Source organism: Plasmodium berghei (genome assembly GCF_900002375.2).
Source record: "Plasmodium berghei ANKA genome assembly, chromosome: 14".
NCBI classification, from domain to species: domain Eukaryota; phylum Apicomplexa; class Aconoidasida; order Haemosporida; family Plasmodiidae; genus Plasmodium; species Plasmodium berghei.
The window spans coordinates 450,748-476,784 of NC_036172.2; the positions used below are offsets into that span (position 1 = coordinate 450,748).

Sequence of the window (26,037 nt, forward strand, 5' to 3'; positions counted from 1 at the left end):
ATTAAACAAATTAATATGTATATAAATATACGTATTCAAATTATGTAACTTATAAAATGTATGTATTATCCAAATAATTACACAACAAATGCATTCAATTATTTTCCTCTGTTGGAAGCACAAAAAAAAATATATAATTTTACTATTTTCCAACGCTACCGTATATCAATAAAGCACGCCTCAAAACATTTTCACGGTTTATGTTTACAAAAAATTTAGATTTAAATTTCAATTATTCAATTGTTTTGCTGAGAAAAATATAAAATTATTACTTTATTTAATATTGTTATTAATTTTTTATTTATTTAATTTGGCTGGAATATATTATGTTTTTATGAGCATTTTTCAAAATAAGAGAAACACCCATTTGATTAATTGCACGTATATAAGTATGTATAAGTATATAAATATGCATATCCTGGTTAACTACTATATGCTATATTATATACGTATGTACAATAAAAACAAAAATATAAAATTATAAAATAATGGAAGCATAGGCTGGTAAATAAAACTCCTTAATACACATAATGAATATTACATATCCCACTAAATAAGGATGTTACTTTTAATAATAAATAGTAAAATTGTTCAAGAATATAAAGTGTAAAAAAAATGCTAGGGAATATGATAAAAACACGTAAGTCATATACCGTTATTCTGAAGAATCAGTTTTATAATTTTTTATCAAGAAAACAACTTTGGTATAGTCAATATAATAATTTAAAAAATCGAGATTCGTTAAGTTACCTTTATGAGTTATATAAATCAATAGAAAGTTGTAAAAGTGGACATATGTTATATAAACTCAGTAACAAAACATTAAATTATCAAATTTTTGATTTACATATTTGGAGATTAATAGAGAATAAATTTTATGAACTAAATAAAGAACTGACACCAAAAGAATTATCATCAATTATCAATCATTTTAAACAAATGAAAATTAATGATAGTAAAATATATGAAAATAGTATTGATATAATATTAGCCTCACTGGATAATTATTCAATACATGACTTGTCTTTAATATGTTTATCATATACTTATTTTTACAAAGTAAATAAAAATTTTTTAAACAAAATATCATCAGCAATAATTAATTTATATGAACAAGAAAAAAATAATATACAAAATTTAACTAAAAATCAGCTAAATGAATTATTTATTTCCTATGTTCATATAATTGGTTCATATAGTAAAATACAACACAAAAATATCGACCTCTTTAAAGCAGCCTCAGTATATATATATGAAGCTTTAAATCTTGACATAAATGTGTCACCAAAAATTATTTTAAAAATTATAAACTCCTATTCGAAGTAAGAGTTATAAAAAATTAAAAAAAAAACTCATCTATATTTTTGAATAAAATATGATAAACTAAAAAATTTATAATGAAAATCTCGAAAAAATAATAAACAGATTTCCCCTTTATTATAATTTCCATTTTTTTTTTATACAGTGTAAAAATTAAGCACAGCAAAATTTTCGACTTACTGGCAAAACAAATACCTACCACTAAAATCACAGATGACGAATTGAAGGTATTGGATCGTATTGTATGCACACTTTTATATGCATGATATTCCTTCAAATATTATTTGGTTAGTTCATATATGAATAATTACTCATACATTTTTTTTTACCATTTTTTACCATCCACGGCAGAGCATAAAGAAAAACTTGGATAACTTGAAATATTCTAACGATACCCTTAATAAATACATTGATTATCGATTGTTTTAATTTACGATTTGTTTAACTATTTTATTTATTGTTTTTACAAACTTTTAATTCGTTTCATTAAAAACTGAATTGCATCACCAAGATATGCAGCATTATGATTATATGTATTAAAAAAATTACTTTCCATATATATTAAATCATTTTTTAAGTCTACTCGCTCTGTTCCTAATATTTCTTTTATTTTTTTTTGTTCTTTTGGAGTTAAAGATAAATCATTTATGTTTGAACTAAAATAACATATCGTATTATCTTCATAATCTACTGTTGACGAACCATGCCATAATATTGAATAATGAAAATTATGGGGAAAATTAAATCGGTCATGATTTAGTGTTCTTGGCAAGACTGACTCATGCTGCAATTTAGTTAAAGGTGTTATAAATGTGCTTGGATTTTTTTTAGATTTTTCATCATTTATATTTTCTTTATCATGGGTCATATTTAATAATTTTTTTATCCTATATTTATTTCTGAATTTAAAATGTCGTCTTGTTCTTTCTTTTCCTATACACACTTTCATTATTTCTTTTTTTATATTTTTACTTATAACCGTTGGGGGTTCACATATTGTTGTCCGATCTTCTAATCTTATAGGAGGGATTTTTATTTTTACAGCTTTTTGCTCAGCATTTAAATTTACTCTTTCTCTTTTTTTACGATTTTTTTTCCCTCGAATTTGGTTAAGCATATAATACATTTTATTATTCAAACTATCTAAATGTTTATACTTATTTTCAGCATTAACGATGCCATTATGAAACTCTTGAACCCATGAAAAAGGAACAATTTTTTTCGGCCTAATTACACCATATCTTTTTATTATGCTATTAATTGCAAGTGTTTGTATCACCATCGTCGTTTCTGCTGATATATGTATACCTGCCTATATAATTTTGCTTTTTTATTTATTGGATTATATGACTTATAAATATTCTGACATTTATTCATATTAATAGTGATTTATCATATTATTTTATATATAGAATAGGAGTGATTTATCATAAATTTTACAATAATCTAGGAAATTCTACTAAATTTGTATTTTTTCTATAAAAAAAAACAACAAATGTTTACTCCTTATATATTTCGCATGTATAGATGTATTCCATTTTTCACAAATAAATTTACACAATAATTTTTTTATTATCAAAAAAAATATATATATACATGGCAATTCAAGGAAATCCTATTATTTCACGTTAAAAAAAATTTCAAAGATCTACCATTTATTAATTTTTCCACGCCATTCAATTTATAAAATTTTCATCACTTTCACCTTTTTGAATATTTTTAATTTATTAAAAACCTGATCTTTTTTTTTCGTATAAATAATACGTATATTTTGAGAGAAAAAGCAAAGTATACTCCATATTTCTACTGATTGGAAAAATGTGATTTATTTTTGAAATGCTGCCGCATTTTTTTTTCTCCTTTCCATTCACCTTCATTTTCATCCTTTCGAACATATATAGAATAGGTATGATATCATGAAAAAGGCTTAAAAAAAATGTTTTTTTTAAATCGACAATTGTTCTACAAAGGAAAATATATACCTGTTGGAAGAAGAGTGTTTAGAGAAAAATTGGTAACAGGCCGAAAGCAGAAATCTCCAATTATTTTATTACCCCCATATATATCAATACATGAGCTTCGATTAATGCTAAATATAAATTATGAAATATGTTTTAAAGTGGCAAATGTATATAAGTGTGGTAATAAATATCGATGGAAAGATTCAAATGATAGAGTTTTTCAAACAGTAAATAAAAGGAATGTAATTATACCTTATAATGTAGCGGCATTTGTAAGTAAAGTATTTAAATTTAAACCAAAGCTTATTGAACCAGAATTATTTTGTGAAGAAGAAAATAGATCCAATATTTCGTTGGAAGACATATATAAAAAAACCTATAAAATTGAAAGAAATTACAATGAAAATCAAAGTAAAACTGAAAGTGAATCAAATATATTTAATAATAACAATTTGACCAATGATAATGATACGTTCTCTATTCCCGTCGATGAAATAAACAAATATACCGAATCAAACGAATCAAAAAAAAAACGAAATAACTATTACACAGTTGTCTCCGTAATAGGGCATATAAATCATGGGAAAACAACACTTTTAGATAAAGTTACCAACAATAATTTAGCATATTATGAAGCTGGGTGTATTACACAAAATATAAAACCTATACACTTCGAATTGGAACCTTACAAGTTCACATTTTTAGATACACCAGGACATAAAGTTTTTCAAATTTTAAGAGGTCGTGCTGCTTTTCTTTCCGATATATTAATAATATTGATTTCGTTAGAAGTTGGGGCAGAAATTCAAACTGAAGAAGCAATTAAATATGCAGATAAATTTAGCATACCTGTTATTTTTGCTTTGAACAAAGCTGATATTTATAAAGAAAATGAATTAGTAGTAAAAGCGGAACTAAAAAATCAATGTAATAAAATGTTTGACGAAGGAATTTTAAAACACAATTATTCAAACGAAATAGATAATTCCATAACCATATCATCTTTAACTGGATATAATTTGCCCCGATTAATAAATAGAATATATTTTATAAAACAAAATATTAATTTGCCATATCACAGTGCCAATGTTTTTTACAATAATCAAAATGGGATCAAAAAAAATACACAATTAAGAGATATAAATAGTGCTAATAATAATGAAATTGATAGTTTTTACAACACCAATGATGAAACTAAAGGAAGACAAAAAAGAGAATATTGCTTGAGCTTGCTAAAAAAATATATTCGAAAATCTGATTGCTTATTAGCTTTAGACAAAACTCCATTTGGCATGGGAATTGTTGTAGATATAACTAAAGACTCAAGTAAAGGGACTATACTTCATGTTATTGTAAGAAATGGATTTTTTATTGAAGGAAATTATTTTATATGTGGCTCAGCTTACGGAAAAATTCAAAAAATGTATAAATTTAATAGTAATTTTAAAGAATATTGTACATATGCAACAGTTGGTATGGCTGTCCAAATATCAGGGATAAAAAAAAAATACGGTAGTGCAACAACAGATGATTTAATATTTACCTTATCACAAAATGACGCATTTCGTTTATGTCAATACAGATTGATGGTAGAAAAATTATCTACTTTACAAGTTAGTGGAGAAGAAATTGAAGTTTCATGGGAAAATGATATGAAAAAAAATGAATTTTATGCAGAAGATATTTATGAAAACAGACTTGAAATGTCAGAAAAAAGAAAAGCTATTGAAGAATTTGGAATAGGAAATGAAAATAATATTTTTAATCAAGTAACAATGAAAGATTTTCATAAAAGTAATACACAAATTGAAAAAGAAGAAAATAATTTTGTAGAAATACATTTAGAAGAGGAAAATAAATATGAACAAATCAAAAATGATAAAAGCAATTACATTAAAAACGTACTTTTACAAAATGATGATGATCAAAGCATTTTAATACCTGAACAAAAAAAAGTTATATTTTTTGATAGTCAAGCAAATAATGATAATTTATTAAATAGCTTATCTGATTCCAAAAAAGTTACAGATCATAAAGAGGACCAATTACTCCATTCAAATTATGCTTACTCTGACCAAATTAATCAAATATATGACGGATTTAATAAAAATTGTAATTCAAATATGCAGCATTTTCCACAAATGGATATTTGTATCGAGGATGGTCCAAGTTCTATGGTAAATCAAAAAATGAATGGAATAAATAATAATTATACGCAAAATAATAGTGACCCCAAGGAAAACATGTTCCTCAATGATATTGTGCAAGAAAAGAATGAGCCAATGAAAAATAGTAAAAATATTAAAGCAAATAATAATATACAACATAACAAAATGGAAAACATGCTTGAAGATCGATCTTCTAAATCTGAAAACGATGCTATAGATGGAAAAAAAGGATTCACTAAAATAGGTAGAAAAAACAAATACTATAAAAACAAAAATACTATAAATAATATATCTTTCAATAAAGAAAAATTGGAAAACATAGCCAAAGAAGAATATAACGAAAGATCGAACAAATTAAATGAGCCTTGGTATTATGAAGAAAGTGAAGATACATGGTCTAAAAAAGTTTTAAAACGAAATGAAGAACTTATGGAGATTTGGAGAAACAAAACCAGACAAAGAGAACTAGAAAAGGAAAGGCAACAGTTTTATGAAAAACAAATGATATTGAAAAATGAAATTACAAAAAGAAATGTTTTAGGTGAAAAACAATTAACTGAAGAAGAAATTAACAATTATCTTTATAATGACCACAATAAAGAAGTTGATTCAAATTCATCAAAACAAGAAGAAATCAAGCTGCCAAAAAAAAATATTCCTGTTATACCTATTATTATAAGAACTAACTATGTTGGAATGTTTGATATTTTTTTAGATGAATTTGAAAACATTCAAAACAAATATAATGTAAAAATATCGGTTGTTCATGGAGGAATAGGGCCTGTTACTCCAAATGATGTTGTGCATGCTGAAGTAGAAACTAATTATGGGTATTGTTGTATTTACGCATTTCATGTTAAAGTATTACCTGATTCAGTAAAGCAAGCTGTCCTTTCCAATATTGTAATAAAACAGTTTGACGTGTTTACTGATGTCATCGATGATATAGTTAAAAGGATTAAAAATATAAAAGCTTTAATGGCCCATAACATGTATGTAAGGAGTCTTAAAAATGAAAGGACACAAGAAGGATTATAAAAAAATGTATACTTCACAAATTATATTCAATATTTTTAATAAAAACTTTCAAAATCGACAAAGAAGTATACCACATATTTGAATAATATTTTTATAATAGGAATATTATTACTATTCATAAAATTTAATTTTACCCATTTTAAAACCATAGTTTATTAAATGTGTTCTATTAAATTTCACACATATATTCTTAAATATATGCGTATCCTCATGTGCATTCACGATATTATTTTTTTTTTGTTTTTTTATAATTAATTAAATATAAAAATATGTTGATGTTTGTAAATTTTAAAAAGTGTTATTATATGTATGTATATATTTAATAAAAAGCAAACTCCAAAATTCGTAAATTTATGTTAATTTGTTGAATTCATGCAAAAATTAATTATGTGAAGCAAAATGCACATAAAACCATAACATATATATATTGAAAAATGAAAAAAACAAAAAAGGTTACATATCGAATAACATTTTTATTAAAATCGCAATAGTTTTAATCATAACAACATTGAAGATATGTAGGGTTGTATTGAAATATGCTTATAGATTATTCTTTTCTAATGTGCCAGATTTGTTTATGTAGTTGTTTCTTTCATTAACTTTCTTACATTGTGTACGCGCTTCTCAACTTTATTAATTTATCTCTATAATGATACTATTTATTCAATGTGCTTGTGGTTCATTGATCAATACAAATCACTGTAAATTTTCAATATTCTCATATTATTATGGTTTTGCCACCTATTGGATTAGAAATAAAAACAACTGGAAGACGGGGTTGTATTTGTGTAGTTATGATAGTTGGAGAAGGTGCTGTGTATACGGTATATACGGATGGTGTTGACACAACTGGGACAGATATACACTCCTTGTATATTAATGAGGAACTTGGGGCATATAGGATAGACATTTTTGCAAATTTTGTAATTTGAAGTAAAAAGAAAAAAATGAAATAAGCAATTAGATATGCAAATACTAATATGGAGAATGTAAAAATATGTTATAAAATATTAATCTGATGTAAAAATGTTAATTTTATATAATAATACTATAATTGATGTTATTAAAATTGAGGGTAAAAATAAAAAAAAAATTGTATTAAAATTATTTGAAAATTGCATAAAAATTAATTAATTCTTATAATGAATGAAAAAAAAATATATATTTTAAATGAAAATAAATTTAATAATTAAAATAATATCGAAACTTAATTTATTATTTTTTAACTAAATAGCTACCTACAAAAATATAAATAAAACGATTTTTAATTGTCTAAATAAATTTCGCTTTATTGTTTTTTTTTTTTTTTTTAAATATGTTGTGCATACATTTTTTTCTAATAACAGTAGCTATACAAATGATAAAATAGCTATTTTCTTCGTTACATCATAAAGCACCCTATAAATTGTTATGATAAATTTATATTTTATTATATATATATAGCTTTTTAATTATCAGCAATATATGTATTTTTTCCATGTAACCAATTAAAATTGGCTATTTAGACATAATAATACCAAGATTAATATATATATTTCCCACAATATAGAAAAAAATTTCCAATTATTTTTTTTTAACACGCAATAATATTTTTTGGATGTTTTAGTGTGTGTAATAAAGATCTAATAGTACACAATATCTAACTATACTAGTTTTCATGTACATACAAATTGTGAGAAACGTTAAAAAATATTTTTTTTTATTATTGCCTTTTTAACTAAAGCATTTTATGTGTATGAAAAAAATTATAGCATAATATAAAAAGGAAAAAAATGTGTAACAAATAAAGCATATGATTTAATAACAAAAACATAAGATATAATGCATGTGTACAAAAATATTACCATTCTGTAATTTATTAAAAAAAACAGTAAACGGTGTTTTTAAATATAAATATATAAATATTTATATGATAAGCAGCTTATATAAATCAACATATTTACATTAAAAATGTGTTTATATCTTCATAAGGAATATTTATTATCTTAATGAATTTTATTTTTATCTATTTTAAGCGCATTTTCTCCGTGGCTTGTTTTATTTTGCATTCTTTGATTTCCATGTTGTATATATAGTGTTATGTTATATTATTACTGTTACGGGAGAAGTATAGGCATAGCTAAGGCAAACCTGGGGAGCCGGGATAACTTGAATGTTTTTGATAATTGGTATGCTTTGAGGAAAAGTATAGACAACCGTTTGCGGTACTACATTATATGTAGTTGTGTAAACAACTGGGGCTGACTGTAATGTAACCATCGGTGATACGACTGTTGTAATCATTTTCTAAAAGAAAAAAATATATCTCATATGTTACAACTAAAAAAATAATCTTTAACTTATACACTTTAATACATTTGATGAAGTATTAAAATATATTATGCATAATTGTCTTAAAAATATATATAAAATATGCATATTTCTCTATTTACAATCAAAATATGAGTATTAAAATATATACATTTTCTCTTTTTTTCCTATGCATTTTTCATATTTTAAGCACATACAAATATAAAAATCTAAAAAAATGTTGTGGTTAAATTTCTTAATTTGGCATTAAATGTTAAAAGTGTTAAATGCCTTCTATTAGATTAATATATGATTTATTTGTTATTTTGCTGCGCAAGAATCCAAAGGACAATTAATGGAATTTCAACTTTTGTATATATAAAATTGTTATTTTAAAAGCTAAATTGCACGCGCGCGATGTAAAATTTACAATAATGTAATATTATATGTTAATAAAATTTAAATGTTAAAAGTAGTAAAAATACAACAAGAGTTATAATTTTTTATCAAACAAAGCTTGAATAAATTAATTTGCAGTTGTAAATTTTACATATTAGCATAAAAATATATATAGCAACAAATCGTGTTTATAAAACCATTATTATTTATTTAACCCAAGCTTTCATTAATTAAAGAACAAAATTAAATAATATTTATTTTTGTAAACTTGTATTTTTGATATTGCTAAAATTTATTTATGATTTTTATTTGTTTTTTGCTTATTAAAGTAAATAAATATATACAAAGACATTTATGTACATAATACTACATATGTGTGAAAACATATTTTTAAAAGGGAGTAACATTACTGTCTTTTAAAATATAAGCCGCCTTCTTTGTTCAAGTTTGGCATTCAAATTCAGAAATAAAGAAAAATGCGGTTTTATAATTTTATATAATTTTTAATCTGTGCATGTACCTTTAAATATGTGTTTTTTAGCTAGAAAAAAAAACACAATAATATATAATCAGAAGTTATTATATAATGCCTTTTCTTTATATATCGAAGCATCACTTACACAACAAGCCATTTTATAATTGTATAATGATGTAATTTCCGATAATCATCGTGTGTAAAATATTTAAATGATATTTTTATTTATTTTGTGGTAAAAATTTCAATATTTATCTTTTTTCCCTTTTTAACTTAATTACACATTTTTGCAAAGCATAATTAACTATAAAATTTGTTCATGACTCACCAAGAAATTAAAAAAATAAGGCACAAGCCATAACTAAACACAATGGGAAACCCAAAAAAATATATCTTTGAGGACGCCCAATATTATATCATATGTGAGGAATATGATATTCAACGGCGTTTACATATTATTACAAAGTAGCATATGATTGTATGTGTGTACTGTTCATAATAGTATGCGATTACTAAGCTTGTTTGATACAATTGTAAAATCGATGAAAAATAACGAATATAATCCAAGTATATTGCATTTTAATTGTTTTTACTAAATATAACTAGCAAGTGTGATCCTGTATTCCTTTATATATATTATTTTCTCTCATTATAATTATTTTCACTTTTCTTAACTTTAAATTTATTTTATAAGCTTAAAAAAACAATATTAAGCATTTTCTACCATATAAATTTCAATATTTTTTTAACATAAGCAAATCAAATGTATATATATACATAACTCAGGGCATTAAATAGCAACATACTACACATTATGATATTATTACATTTTTTGGTGTTTATTATAACAAAATATAATTTTACATATATTAATAATATATAACACAATATTGAGAATATATATCTTTTTTTTTATTAAAAAATTATCCATCCATATATTTTCAAGGTACGAAATGATATACTAAGTAAAAATATATACACATCAAAAAACAACAAAGGAAAACGTTGCGTATGTATATAAACAAGTAATTTTTAAAACACATTCATATACGATAAAAATATTATTTATCTGATCATATATTTTTTTCTTCTGTTAGCTATTTATATTTAATTATTTTTTTTTTTACATTTAAAAAGGAAAAAAATATCCGCTTGTTAATCTATTTCTTTGGAACCTTATTTAATTAAGCAATTTATGATAAATATATGTACGCATATATATAAATGTAAACTGTGTTAAACAAATAAACTATGTATACTGTGTAATTATATATAATACGTGCATATGTAATAATATAATAATAATACTAGGGATAACAAAAAGTATTGAATTGAATAAAAAGTGTAATATTTTTTATTGTTTAAAATCATGATGAACACTTTGCAAAAATTTGTATGCAGGAATAATAAACTCCTAAAGTTATGTTCCAAAAGAAAGATATGTAACTTAACTAAACAAAATAAATTTTCAGGGTATAAAATTTACACAGATGGGTTAATTCATTCCGAATTTTCTACAGATTTAAAAACAGTAAATGAAGTTGCAAAACTTCCAATATTTCGTATTTTGGATACGAATGGAAATTTATTAGATGGCCACACTGCACCGTTTGAAGATGAAGAAGTATTAAACTTGTATAAACAGATGGTGGAATTTTCGATATGGGATGAAATATTTTATGGTATTCAAAGACAAGGAAGAATATCATTTTATATAGTAAACGATGGAGAAGAAGGCTTACAATATGGAATCGGTAAAGCCTTAACTGTAGATGATCATTTATATTGCCAATATAGAGAAACTGGTATTTTATTAAGTAGAGGTTTTACTTATGAAGATATACTTAATCAACTTTTTGGAACGAAATATGATGAAGGCAAAGGAAGACAAATGTGTATATGTTATACTAAGAAAGATTTAAACATTCATTCAATTACTACACCATTAGGGTCGCAACTGTCTCATGCTGCTGGTTGTGGTTATGCATTAAAGTTAGATAACAAAAAAGCAGTTGCTGCTACATTCTGTGGTGACGGATCGTCATCTGAAGGCGATTTTTATGCTGCTGTAAATTTTTCCTCTGTAAGACAATCCCAAACTATGTTTATTTGTAAAAATAATTTATACGCTATATCAACATCTATAAAAGATCAATATAGAGGAGACGGTATTGCTCCTAGAGCATTATCATTAGGTGTGGAATCTATCAGGGTCGATGGAAATGATTTGTTCGCTAGTTATTTAGCTACCAAAAAAATGAGAGATATTTGTGTTCAAGAATCTAAGCCAGTTTTTATGGAATTTATGTCCTACAGGTATGGGCATCATAGTACTTCGGACGACTCGAGTTTGTATCGACCAAAAGAAGAAAATGATGCATGGAAAAAAGAAGGAGTTCATCCAATAAGCAGATTATTCTTGTATTTAAAAAATAAAAATTTGTACACAGATAACGAAGATCAACTACACAGAAAAAGTGTCAAAGAAAAGGTATTAAAAGAATTAAAAAAATATGAAAATATTAAAAGATATAATATTGTAGGAGGATTATTTGAAAATGTATATCATGAAGAAGATTGGAACCTTAAGGAACAAAGAGAACAGTTTGAGGAATTTTTTAAGGAAAATAAAAATAATTATGACACTTCAAGATTTGAAAATTAGTTTGAATTCCCTTGATACTGTTTTTTGCACACTAATTTTTAAGTCCACAAAAAAATAATGTGAAAAACACATTAAAACACTGTGGCGATATATGCTCGAGCTTATGAGAAAACCAATTATTTTCTCATATTTATAATCCTGTTACAGCTCCCCCAAAAATAAAATATATGGGAGAGCAAATGCGGATACTCATTAATTTTATTTCCACAATTTGTTTAATAATAAAATTATATACATATATATATGCATATACCATTATATATATTTAAAAAATCGTGTTTTTTTGTAAATGCAAATTTTTATAAACAAAAACATAAGAAAATATAAAAAATTACAGTAAAATAATTAATCAACGGATAAAGTATAATTCATCTTTTATTTATTGATAAGGTATATCAAGGACAAATCAACAAAAACAATAAATAAAACAAGCTAATACATGATAAAATATTATGTAAAAAATATAACTAAATGAAAATATGCATTATTTATAATTGTTCACAATGTTTCATAAGTTTTCCTTATTTACGACAAATATATATTCATATCGGTTTCATTTTTTAATATATTCTTACAATTTTGGTTACTATCTTCATTTTGGCTATCTGGTACCGATATAAAACTCGACAATTTTACAACATTTAATGAATTTGATGAAGCACTATCATCATTGTTTTTTTTTTTCAGCGAAAAGGAATCAAGACAATCTTGGTCATCCTGAGGTTTATTTGAATTTTCGTCTAAATATGTGTTATTATGAAGATATATTTCATTATACATATTATTAGGGACATTTTTCTTATCAATCATATCATCTGAAAGTATGATCTCATTATGATTTTCTTTTTCTTTTTTATTGCTATTTATTTCATAATATAGCATAGAAAAGGAGCTTTCCTCTTTTATGCTTTTACTTTTTCCCCAATTATTTCGTTCATTGTTTTGTTTGCTCTTTTTCTTCTTCTCTTTCTTTTTTTTATTCCCACCACTACTCTTACTATCCTTAGAATACTGATCCAAATAAGAATCAATTAAAATTTTTTCAGGTAAATCTTCATCGCATTTTATACCTTCTGTATCATTAGAACTATTTCCAAATCTTGGTGACTTTTTAGAGTTATCAAAAGAGCTGCTTTTATATTTTTTTCCTAATAAATTTTCATCCATACTACTATTTTCACTGTCCAATTTTTTTATGTTATAGTTTACTTCTATTTCATTTATTTTACATTCGTTATTTTCTTTCTTCAATATAGTAATATTATCACCAGGATTTTTCATTTTATATTTATTAGTATTGCTGGTATGTTCATTTGTTTCATTGATATTGTTAACATTATTTTTATCGTATTTCTTCTCCATAATTTTTATATCTACTTTCGAATTTTCTTCTTCTTTATATTTTGATATGTTCAAGCTTTGATTATGCATATCAATATTTGTTGCACTTTTTTTTTTTTCCTTTAATTTATTTATATATGAATATAATTTATCAACTTGTTTACTCATTTTTTTCTTGGCTGGTTCTTCATTTTTATTGTTTTCCTTATTATTCTTACCATGATATTTATAACTTTTTTCACTTGCATCACTATGTAGAATCTGTTTTTCAGTTTCCCAATTTAGATGAGGGTCATCTAAAATATAGTCTTCTTTTTCTAATGAGTCTGGATTATTTTTATGATCATCAATTTTATTTAAAGAAGCATTATCATCATTATCTGTTACAACACTTTGGCTATAATTTGATTTTTCTTCTCCCTTTTTCTTTGAGTGTTTAAAACCAAATTTGCCCAGATTTGTTAAAAACTTATTAAACTTATTTTTATTTTTTTTTTCGATAATTCCTATTTTTGAATATTTATCATAATAAGTTTCATTTCCATTTGAATAATAAGATGCACATGAATTTGCAATAGAATCATTTCTTTTACTTTTATTCGTTGAACCTTTTTCTGTTTCATTTTCTTTAATATTTTTTTCGATCATCTCTTTTACCTCATCGTGTTCTATTTTATCTACAATATTCAAAGCATTGTATTCCATATTTTCATCACTTTTTTCTAACGATACTACTTTATTTTTATCTTGTTCACTTTTCGAACTATCATCTGATTTTACTTTCTTTGTTTCTGCAATTACTTTAGACAAATTCGTATATTCTTCAAGTATTTCACTATTTTCATGAGATGCTACCGAATTTTTTTTTTTGCTCTTAAATTCATCTTTTTGATTCACCTTTTCAGCAATTTTTTCTTTTTCTTGGAGGTTGTCCGTTTTGTTCCCTGGTAAATTTTTTAGTCCAATCGTTTTTTTTTTATCGCTACTACTTTTTTTAGTTTTAATTTTGGTTTCAATCTGATCAGATTGGCGAATTGATTTATTCGAATCATTCGAATTTGAACAAGAGCTATTGATTTTATTTGTATCAATATCAAACTCGTCTTCTTCGTCGAATCTCTCAAATATTATACTCTTTTCAATGTCATCTTCAATATGCAAATGATCACCTACTTCTTTTTTTAAAATTTGAAATTCAAATTCTTCATCAAATTTAAATTCTTCTAACGAGCTTGATTTGTTATTTAAATTTCCATCACTATCACTTTTATTAACCTTTTTTTTGTTTGCATCATTTTTTTTATAATTATTAATATGATCATCTTCTTCATTGCTACTTTGATTACTGTTTTCGTTGTTATATTTATCCTCATTATTTTCAACATTACTTCCATTTGTATTGTCTTTTTTTTTAATTTTGTCTTCTGATTTTAGGGATGGGGATTTATCTCCTTTTTTTTTTTTTTTTTTTCTGCTTAAATTAAATATTTTTTTAAAAGCACTCATATTACTTTTTTTACTATTTTTTTTTTTCATGTGCCTTTTTTTATCTTCTTTATTATTATATTTGAACGAATAATCAGACCCTTCAATTGAGTCATACGATTTGCCTTCTATAATTGCAGACCCATTATTTGACTCAATTTGAGAACCCTTTTTATTATAATCACTTTTGAACATAAAGAAACTGCCCAAAAAAGATCCACCAGCGTTATCTCCTTTTTTCTTTTTTATATTACTATTACTCTTTTCAACTATTTCATATTTATTTAAATTGTTATTTTTAAAGGAATTATTATCTAAGTAGGACATATTATTTTCGTATGAATTGTTACCATAATATTCGTCATTACTTTTATTTGTTTCTTTTATTTCCTTATCTTCAACAGTTTCTTCATTGTAACTATTTCGTTTACCAAGATTTGGATTATTATGTTTATCCGTTCTTATATTACTTCGCTTATCTGTCTCCTCACTATTCCTTTTTTTGTATTGTTCATTTATATTGTTATTAGTAGTAACAGTATTTTCTATACTGTTTTCTTTTTGCTTATTTTCTATCTCTCCTCCATCTTCATTATTATTGTTAGCAGTTATTCCTCTATTCTCTGCTTTTTTTGCTAAGTTTTTTTTTTTAGAAGGTTCAGTAGTTTGTATTGTATCCTTATTAATGCTATATTTTTTCTTATTTTGTTTGTGTGATTTTTTATTGAAACTATAAATTAAAGAGTGCACATATCCCTTCTTTTTTGATGAATCTTTTTTTTTTTTTAAGTCGCTTCCATTCTCTTGAGCATTGACTTCACCATCAATATTATTATTTTTAAATTCATTAATTTTTTTTATCATTTCTATTTTTTTACTATTTAAACCAATTACATAAAGTTGGGCATATAAGTCCTGATAACACATTGAACTTCTTTCATAATCTAATGTAACCTCATGAATATTATTTTTAACTATATTGTTTAATGAAAATTCATTTGCTATTTTTTTTTCCATATTACACAATTTTACATTCATTAAACCCTTTACGCGACCGCACCATAATTCTTTTATTTTATTATTTATACATTTTTCTAAATATTTTTTTTTCTCTTCTTTTAATTTTTCTAATTCTATATTATTATTAATATACTCTCTTTGTAATTTTAAATCTATCCATTGCCATTTTGAACAATCTTTTAACCATTTCTCAAAAAGTTTAAAGCTACCCCATTTATCATTTAAAAATCTTTCTATTTTTTTAAAATCTTCTTTATTAGACAATATTTCAAAACCTGTGTATGCATGAGCATTATCCACATTTATATCCATATTCCTAATTGCATCATTTCTCAAATGAATGTTGTTATTTACGTATGTATTTTTATCATTATTATTGTCATGAACATGAATCCCATTGTTTACATTTTCTATGTTAGATCCATGCTGACTACTATTTATATTTTTACTATGATCAATATCAACAGAAAATTTGGAAGGTATAAAATTATTATTTGCTATAATTTGCATATTATCTGGATCATAATACAAATTTTCAACCCTTCTTATGGCTATTTTATTACTATGATTATTGTCTAAACATTTATTCAGAATATTATTATTATATATTTCATTTTGTATATTATTGCAATTACCTATAAAATTACTACAATTAATTTGTTCGCTTGAAATTCTTGTATCTCCATTACAAAATAAATTGCATTCTGGATTATTTCTAAATGACAATGACATCATTGTATTATTATTTTTATTATTATTGATAGGAATATTATTATGCATACTCCGGTTACCTATATTTAAATTATGTGTAAACCTATAATTATTATAAAATTTATTAATATTCTGAGTATTCATATTTATGTACCCATTTTTTATTTCATCAATATTGTATTCATTTAATGGTTTTATATTAGGTAAAATACCAAATTGCATACTTGAAGTGTTGTTATCGTTGTTGTAATTTAAAGAACTATGGTTATTATCTTTATTATTCAAAATAACATTATCATTTATAGACATATCAATTGAATTATTAGTCAAATTATTTGGCAAGCTAATGTAAATATTTTGATGTGGTAAATGAGCAGGATATGATTGGATTTTCGTTTCATGAGAGCTTTTACATAATTGGGGTGTATTTAAAACTTTTGATACTAAATTAATTTCACTATTTTTATTTGATACATTTCGATGAGGAGTTGCATCATCATTGGGGACATCTTCTATCCCTTTGTTTATTTTATCTACAATGCAATAATTCTTAAATTTGTTCATATACTGTGATATTACGCTGGCCTTAGCAGAATTTATTTTATCATCAGTATAAATAGAGTCGTATAAATAAAAAAAATCATTCAAATCTCTATAATAAGGCGGGCATATTAATTGCTTTTTTTGAGCAGCTTTATATTCGTATTCTTTTTTTTTTTCTATTTGCTCATTTCCTAAAACGCTGTAAACCTTTTCAGGAGCTGGAATAGTTGTCATATTATCTATTGAATTAAAAATTAAGTTCATCATATTTTTTTTTATATTATGTATATCATCATTTAGATTTTTTATATTGGTATAATAACTTTGTACTTCATCTTCTAAAGAATATTTTAATTGTTTATATAAAAAAGATAGCATTGTTTTAGCAAAAGTAAGTTCTCCGTCTTGGTCTCCAATCCTTTTCATTTCATTTATTTTATTATATATAATTTCTTTTATTAAATTATTAAATTTTTTCGTATCATAAACACACAAAATTAATTCTTTTAACTTAGTATTAATATATTTAAATTTTAAAAGATCAAATGCTATTTGGTTTAGAATAACTTTATTTATATCATCTTTAATTGTACTATCTTCTAAATATTCATATTTTGTTTTTAATTTATTTTTTCTTATATCTTCTATTAATATATCAATTATTTCATTTTGAAAAAGTAAAATATATTTTAAATCATCATAAATCCTTTTTACATTTCCTTTTTTTTTTATTTTATCTATATCTTCCTTTATCTTTTCGATTTCTCTTTTTAAATCTTCATGTGGTTCAAAATTTAAATTCTTGTCCATACTGTTTTGTGCTTTTGTTTCCTCTTCAGCATTATTAGAATTACCTATATAATTTAGACTTTTTTTTATTTTTTTATTGTTACTATTTTTTTTTTTTTTACTCTTTACATTATTATTATCGTCTTTTGATTTCTTCTCATTTATACTCATTTTTTTTTTTGCATTCCTTACATTTTTGGAATTTCTTTTATCGCTATGCTTAGCATTGGTATTTGCATTTTTATCAGAAAAATTATGTTTATTTAATTCACTAAAGGACAAATAATATTTTTGCTGATCTACATGTTCTGGATTAGATAGTAAATAAGAATCATATATATCGGAAATGGACCCTTTTTCCATTTTATATATTTTTTTTTCTTTTTTTAATAAGCTCATAATATCGATTTTTTTTTTTGTATGCTTCTTTTTTATTTCTCCTTCATCATTAAGAATTGCTTTTTTTATTTCGATTCCCGTTCCAACATCATTTGAGCTAGTTAATTCTTTCATAGCGTTTATTTCGTTCTCATACACATTTTCTGTTCTGAAAAACAATGGAAAAATATAAATATTATAATTTATTCATTTATTTAACACAATAGCCATAACAAAGACATTCGATGAATGAACAAATTGCATACACACATTTATATATACATTATTTTTTACGCATGTTTCACATTGCTTATTTTTTTTATTGTGTTCATTGAAACGACAACAATTTTCAAATACATTCATTTTGACACATTTACAATTTCAAATAATTACACATTTTATAATAAAAAAATTTTCGTGTGTACTTTTTTTTTATTATTCTATTTGCATGTATATGTATGCATATAGATCTTATAATGAATTTTATAAAATCATGAACATTTTAAAACCAAATAAGCGTTAAAAATTATACGTTTACAAAGATGCATCGTTAAAGCTGGTATAATTTAATATTGACATGTGTATGAATTCTATGGATGTATTATTCCTTTTTCTCTTTTTTTATGCTTACATATTACTTCCTATGAAAAGTTCATGAGATTTGGTGGAATCTCTCAAGTTCATAGAGTCAGTCATTTTAACTTCCCCCCCTATTTGTTATAATACTCTAAATACAATTGTGTATTTATATTTGTAAAGGGATTAACCACAACGTGGATAATTCACATATGTAATTACCCCCTTTTATCAATTTATTACTTATAACAATATTAAAATTTAAATATATATTTATATTTTTAAATAGTGATAATGCCTTAAAACTAATATGTTTTGTGCATTAATTGACTATATATTATTCTTTAATCATTTTGAAAATTGTGCTATTAATAACATATATAAATATAGGTATCATTTTTATATTTTCTTTATTTTCCTACATATAAATAAAATTGAATGTCAATTATTATTTAACAAAAACACTGTAATTCATACATACCTTAATATATATATATATATATATATATATATATATATATATAATATTGCCTAATCAAAGAAATTATATAAAATTATGCAAAAATATATTGATTATGCTTTGATTTGGTATTACTTCACACACAAAAAAATATGATAATAAAATAATAGTAAATGACGTAAAAATATTTAAATGATAAAAAAATGAACAAAACTATTTTAAATTAACAAAAATTTATAAATCTGCATAAAAATGTTACATAAGTATTATATAAGTTATAGAATGTTATAATAATTTTTTTTTGCAGACGGTATTTTTCCCGAGATATATTCAGCAATATTATTTAATTATACTCAGACGGAAATTTATGTTTTATTTGAACCATTTTATGAATTTTTTTGGTGCCATAATAATCAAAAAAACTTTGATAAATTAATAATTAAGTATAATGTTTCCAAATACATTCCTTATTTTTATTTTTTTTAAATATATTAATATTTGTTTCATTTTAAGGGGTATAAAAATTTTATTATTTTGTGTACCCATAAAAAACATAATTTAATACATTATATACTACTTTAAATTTATCGTATCAGAAAAACGATGTGGTTTTGTATTGCTATTTTATTTTTATGATTTTTCACTTTTTTAACTTAGCATACTTGTTTTACCTCATTTTATCATTTTATTCTGTTAATAAATATAAATATAAATATTTCATATATTTACATATGTGCATATATATTTAATTAACATTAAGCATTCATAATATGATCTACTGAACAGTCTATATTTCCATATTCGTTTAAAAAAATGACAATGTTAAAAGCATTCATTGTATACGTATTTTTGAATATAAAAATAATATAATCGCCTTTAAGTATTAATGAGGACAAACTATTCATATAGGAATAAAAAATATACCCAAATAAATATTTGAATAAATGCGTCCATATATTTACACTTATATAAAATTTTAATTTTCAAAGAACTAACAAAAAAGCGTATATATTATTTAATATATATTTTTTATCTTTAAATAAGAGCCATAAAAATTGGATACAATGAAACAAAAAATTCATACATATTTACAATTATAATGACAATATAAAAGCTTCCAATCTATTTATATAGTATATTGCAACTGTAATGGGTAACATAAATAAATATTATGCGATAATATTGAAAAACGATGATTTATGCATTATATTCTTTAAAATAAAAATGTAAGCCGAATTTTGTTAAACACAAATAAAAAACATTAAAATGAGCTTTTAATAAAACTTTATTATTTAATCCCATTTATTAAAACATTATTTTTTTGAATACATGCTTTTGAAATATTTTTACTTTAATATTCTCAAGTTAGCAGCGTATTTGTGTTTAATGGCAATAAATGTATAAATAATAAAAGGGTATTATTTATTTTTTTTTACATATATATAATATATTTTTCAAACGTGCATATATAAATATTCAAACAAATTTCGTCATTTGATGATCAACTTTTACAAATTTATACATTTTTTTTATTAAAAAAAAAATAATAAATAATCAATAAAAAATAAACTAGTATATGGAATTATTATTTATATACGTACACCTCTTTTTTTATATATAATAAAAAAACATTATACGTATTTACATTTACATATATAAATGTATAAGCAGTAAATATGCATTTTGTATATATTGTTTATGATATATATAAATATATTCATATTAAGAATGCTTTAGCGTTTTTATATATTTTTTAAATTTATTGAGGAAAAAATAAAAAATAAGATGGAAATAGGAGAAAACATATGTTCATTGTACATATAAATCTATACATATAATACCCAATTTTTCCAATATCACTATTTTATTTAAAATTAGTGATTAACCTTTTATTTCATGTGTTAATTACATTTGTTTGGATTTTAAACCTTTTAAATAAGTATATCATATTAAATCTATATATGATATAATTTATTTTTTTCCAAACAAATGCATATTATTATTTATTGTATAGAAATTATATATTTATAATAACTTTATACATACTCTTATATATTATTATTATATCTTTTATTATTTTTTTACAATTTCTATGTTTATGTGCTTTAAATATTTGTACAAAGAATAAATTACATTACATAGAAACTATTATACATTATTACATAAATAAAATATATGTTTCAACATATCATAATCATATAATACCCTTTACATTAACTCTAAATACACGCAAAAAGCATAAAAATATAAAAAAATGAGCTGTATAGATGTGAAGCAAGAGAATGTACAAAATATTGATAAAAACGTAAATAAAGTAAATTTTAAATTATAATTGGCTATTTTTCATTCATGCTCATAATATTTGTTCAATGTGTTGTGTGTATTGTGTATTTTCATATTATAACATTTATTTTTATATATAAATATATTATTTTTGTTCACCCTTTTAGATTAAAGATGATATAAAAACCGATACTAATAAAAAAGAAGGAAACAACGAAAACGGAACGAGGTAATAAAAACATGAATTGATACAACATATACATCACACGCCTTTTTCATTGACATGCTATAGATACGCACATATACCTATATATATTTACGAGCTTTGTATTATATGTACATATATTTTTTGTTAATTTTTTCTCTTAGATTCAACAAAAACAATGAAAATACAGGAAATAAGTGGGGTGGTTTGAGAAATGAATCTAATAAAATTTTTAGAAATACAAATAAGCTAAATGACAATAATAATAAAAGAGATAACTTAACAGATGAAAATAATAGGAGATTGGATAAAGATGGTAATTTAGGAAATTTCCGAACAAATTATTTTAACAACGAAATAAATAATGCGAATAATAACACTGAATTTAACAAATCTAATTATAATAAAAATATGAATAATTCAGAAAATCAAAAATATAATTTTAACAGAAATTTTAAAAATAACTACAATAAAAATAGAAACAATTTTAACATGAAATACGGGAATACAAATACAACAATCGGATTAGGAGATGAAACGAACAATAATAATAGTGATAACATATTGTCCATGAACAATCTAAGCAACTATGCAAATAGTGAAATGAATCCAAATAATCCCAAAATGGGAAATACCAGCAATTACAACAATTTGCCTGATGGCAATTTCAATAACAATATGAATAGCAAAGTTTTTTTTAAAAACAATAAATTTAATAAATTTGGTTCTCAAAATAATACTGATTCTTCTAATAATTTTAATAATATAAATTTTAAGGATAACAAACAAAATATTAATTATAAGAAGCAATCTAATAATAATCCAATGAACCGAAATATAAGCATGGATGAAAACATGAATTATAGTAATATGGAAAATGAAAATAATAGTGGAATGAATAATTCACCTAATTACAAATCAAAATACGACAATAGTAATAATAGTAATGTAATAAAAAATGATATGTCTTTTAGAGAAGAAAATACAAAATACTACGGAAATAATCACAATTCAAATAATAATTTAAGCCCAAGTGTCAATGCGCACAATAATAACACCAGTAGGGAACATTCACGAAATCCTTTTTTTATGAATAATAAAAAGAATAACGTGGTTAATGATAATGCGAATAAAAATAATAGGATGGATTTTATGAACATTCCAAATAATGAAAATATGAATCAACCAAATAATATTTACATGCAAAATAACAATTACAATGATGTAAATAATTACTCGAATATAAATGTATCAAATAATTATATGAATGATAATAATTTAAAAAAAAATATAGATTCATCTAATTTGCCTCACATGGATACGATGAGAGGCAATAATAATGATGACGGATATTTTGTAAAGAGAGAATTTACAAATGAAAATAATAATCAAAATAATATAATAAAAAATACAACCGGTAATATGGATGCTAGTACATATATTATGAATACATTCGCAGCATTTAATAATAATTCTACAAATAATAGTAATACTAACAATAATAATAATGATAATGACAAAAATATCATAAATAATTCCAGTAACAACAATTCTAATGATAAACATTCTGATCACATGAATACGTCAAATAATAAAAGTAACAACAATGGAGATGAAGAATTTGATGAATGGGGAGAATTAGGAGAAGATAAATATATAGACATTAATTCTATTATTAAACAAAAAAATGTTATATTAAACCAACTAGGTGCAAATTTAAATGATATGACAAAAAAAGGCAATGATAATAAAAATAAAAAAAAAATAAAATCGAAGAAAGATAACCTATTTACACCAGATAATTTAAACATACCAGCAGCATCACTAGCTAGCGATAAAAAAAAAAATAAAAAAAATAAAAACAAAAATGGAAAAAATGATAATAATACAAAAGAAAATAATAATATGATAGACAAAGAAAAAAATAAGCAAAATACCAATAATTTAGTTAATAAAAAAAAAATAGAAAAAACACTTAACGCAACTAATAATTCCACACAACAAAAAAATGAAGAAAAACAATTAGATAATATTAATAATATTCAATCACATATCCAAAAAAATAATGAAACTGTAGGTGCTAAAGAAATTGAAAATACTGAAAATAAAAACGAAGAGCCAAAGGAAGAAGCTATCAAGCCTTCTAAAGCTATATATGTATTTAAAAAAAAAGAAAACATGCATCCTCTTGAATTTATGAAAAGGCAAATCAAAAGTTTACTTAATAAATTAACTGTGGAAAATTTCCCCATTATAACTGAAAAAATGTGCCAAATTATGGATTCACGTATAAATACTGATGAAATACAAACAGTTGTAAATGAAGTTATTAATAAGGCTGTTTTGGAACATGATTGGTCAGAAATGTATGCCGATCTTTGCCAGGTAAAAAGAAAAAAAACGAAATCATATAATATTTTTACATTATTCCTATATACGCATTTGAATGTTTTCTTATCATGTTTATGAGTAAAGCTGAATTTTGTTATAATATGTTTTATTCACTTTTTCTATGCTTATTTTTTTGTTTTAGGCACTAAAATGGAGATCCCCTAATTTTGAGATGAAAAAAAAATCATCCTTTGAAATTGCATTGCTTAAAAAAATTCAAGAAGAGTACGAGAATTTACCTAGTACCTTTGAATCGACTATGAAAGAAAAATTAAAAAATGATGAAAACGAAGAAGAATTAAGTTTTGCCGAGCAAAAGCAAAAAAAAAGATTATTTGGAATAGTAAAATTAATAGGAGAATTATTCCAAAGACAAATTGTATCGATATCTATTGTTATAAGTATTACACATGATTTATTAATAGCATATGATGAACCTAAGGAATATTGTATAGAAGCATTTCTTCAGCTTATTTATTCAACTGGATTTTTTATTGATAAAATGGAAAAATATAAAAATGTGTTAGATACATGGTTTGGTAGATTAAAGGAATTACAAAGAAAAAAAATGTATTCCAAAAGAATTAAGTTTGTTATACAAGATGTTTTTGATTTAAGATTATCTGAATGGAGAAAAAAAACACACAAAGATACAGCAAAAGGCTTAAATGAATTAAGATCACAATTAGAAACTGAAGAAATGATGGGAGGGTCAATTCATTTGGCGCAATTAGGTAATATTGTTATCGTAGGTGAAAGGCACAACATAAGGAATAATGAGTCTTACTCTAAATATATGCAAGAACAAGAGAGATTAAGTAAGTTAAATCAAAAAAAATAAAATTAGCATAGAAGGTGTTTCTGTGGATGGAACCACACCTAGAAACATATGTGATGCATATGTTTATGTATTTAGGATGAAATGGATAATAATTGTACTTTCAAAATCTGTCCTTAGAAAATTACAAACAAAGTAATTATATACAGATGTATATACTTTTTTACGCATTCTAATTTAAAACCCCAAATTATTATAATAATAGCAGTAATAATTGCAATATCGATATTTGCAATGCTATTAATAAGAGTAGTAAAATATCATATAATTAAAAGTTATGATAGCCACTGCTTTCATTACGTCCATAAAAAAATAATAAAAGTTCATTTGTTGTATCATATATAAAATAATAAAAATTATATGTATCAATTATGTGAATTTATATATATAACTCATTATGCATATTATATACACAATACATGTTGCATATGTGCAATTCTAATTATATATATTATGTTGAAGATGCTTATATACGAACATATAAAAATAAATAAATTCAAAAAAATAAAACAAATTTCATAACTTATAGAAATATATTAAAAAATAATTATTCTGTCACAATACAATAATTTAATGTATAGTAAATTATTATTTTTTTTTAATTTATACACTATTGATTTCATTTAACATGATCATACACAATGATCAAAACATAAAACTTACATGTTTTAAAAAAGTTTTAAAAATTGTATATTACCCACA

At 23.3% G+C, this 26,037-nt stretch overlaps 8 protein-coding genes across 8 annotated transcripts; 4 read left to right on the forward strand and 4 right to left on the reverse strand.

Moving 5' to 3' along the window:
• Positions 1–615: 615 nt before the first annotated feature.
• On the forward strand, positions 616–1,749 carry PBANKA_1410700 (conserved protein, unknown function; the record flags this gene model as incomplete). The annotated part of the gene is made up of 3 exons (XM_034567432.1): positions 616–1,322; positions 1,466–1,547; positions 1,672–1,749. 3 exons carry the CDS (start codon positions 616–618, stop codon positions 1,747–1,749), a joined length of 867 nt encoding a protein of 288 aa, XP_034423929.1.
• A 34-nt stretch (positions 1,750–1,783) lies between these two features.
• Positions 1,784–2,602, reverse strand: PBANKA_1410800 (mitochondrial ribosomal protein S35 precursor, putative; the record flags this gene model as incomplete). Its single annotated transcript, XM_034567433.1, has 1 exon — positions 1,784–2,602. The coding sequence occupies one exon, from the start codon at positions 2,600–2,602 to the stop codon at positions 1,784–1,786; it is 819 nt and encodes a 272-aa protein (XP_034423930.1).
• Positions 2,603–3,256: 654 nt separating this feature from the next.
• PBANKA_1410900 (translation initiation factor IF-2, putative) lies at positions 3,257–6,487 on the forward strand (the record flags this gene model as incomplete). Its single annotated transcript, XM_034567434.1, has 1 exon — positions 3,257–6,487. One exon carries the CDS (start codon positions 3,257–3,259, stop codon positions 6,485–6,487), a length of 3,231 nt encoding a protein of 1,076 aa, XP_034423931.1.
• Positions 6,488–7,205: 718 nt separating this feature from the next.
• PBANKA_1410950 (apical ring associated protein 1) lies at positions 7,206–7,397 on the reverse strand (the record flags this gene model as incomplete). Its single annotated transcript, XM_034567435.1, has 1 exon — positions 7,206–7,397. One exon carries the CDS (start codon positions 7,395–7,397, stop codon positions 7,206–7,208), a length of 192 nt encoding a protein of 63 aa, XP_034423932.1.
• A 1,172-nt stretch (positions 7,398–8,569) lies between these two features.
• PBANKA_1411000 (conserved Plasmodium protein, unknown function) lies at positions 8,570–8,770 on the reverse strand (the record flags this gene model as incomplete). The annotated part of the gene is made up of 1 exon (XM_034567436.1): positions 8,570–8,770. The coding sequence occupies one exon, from the start codon at positions 8,768–8,770 to the stop codon at positions 8,570–8,572; it is 201 nt and encodes a 66-aa protein (XP_034423933.1).
• Positions 8,771–11,019: 2,249 nt separating this feature from the next.
• On the forward strand, positions 11,020–12,315 carry PBANKA_1411100 (2-oxoisovalerate dehydrogenase subunit alpha, mitochondrial; the record flags this gene model as incomplete). Its single annotated transcript, XM_034567437.1, has 1 exon — positions 11,020–12,315. One exon carries the CDS (start codon positions 11,020–11,022, stop codon positions 12,313–12,315), a length of 1,296 nt encoding a protein of 431 aa, XP_034423934.1.
• Positions 12,316–12,840: 525 nt separating this feature from the next.
• On the reverse strand, positions 12,841–19,278 carry PBANKA_1411200 (conserved Plasmodium protein, unknown function; the record flags this gene model as incomplete). Its single annotated transcript, XM_034567438.1, has 2 exons — positions 12,841–18,751; positions 19,214–19,278. 2 exons carry the CDS (start codon positions 19,276–19,278, stop codon positions 12,841–12,843), a joined length of 5,976 nt encoding a protein of 1,991 aa, XP_034423935.1.
• Positions 19,279–21,872: 2,594 nt separating this feature from the next.
• PBANKA_1411300 (eukaryotic translation initation factor 4 gamma, putative) lies at positions 21,873–25,338 on the forward strand (the record flags this gene model as incomplete). The annotated part of the gene is made up of 4 exons (XM_034567439.1): positions 21,873–21,932; positions 22,069–22,130; positions 22,271–24,491; positions 24,640–25,338. The coding sequence occupies 4 exons, from the start codon at positions 21,873–21,875 to the stop codon at positions 25,336–25,338; spliced, it is 3,042 nt and encodes a 1,013-aa protein (XP_034423936.1).
• Positions 25,339–26,037: the final 699 nt, after the last annotated feature.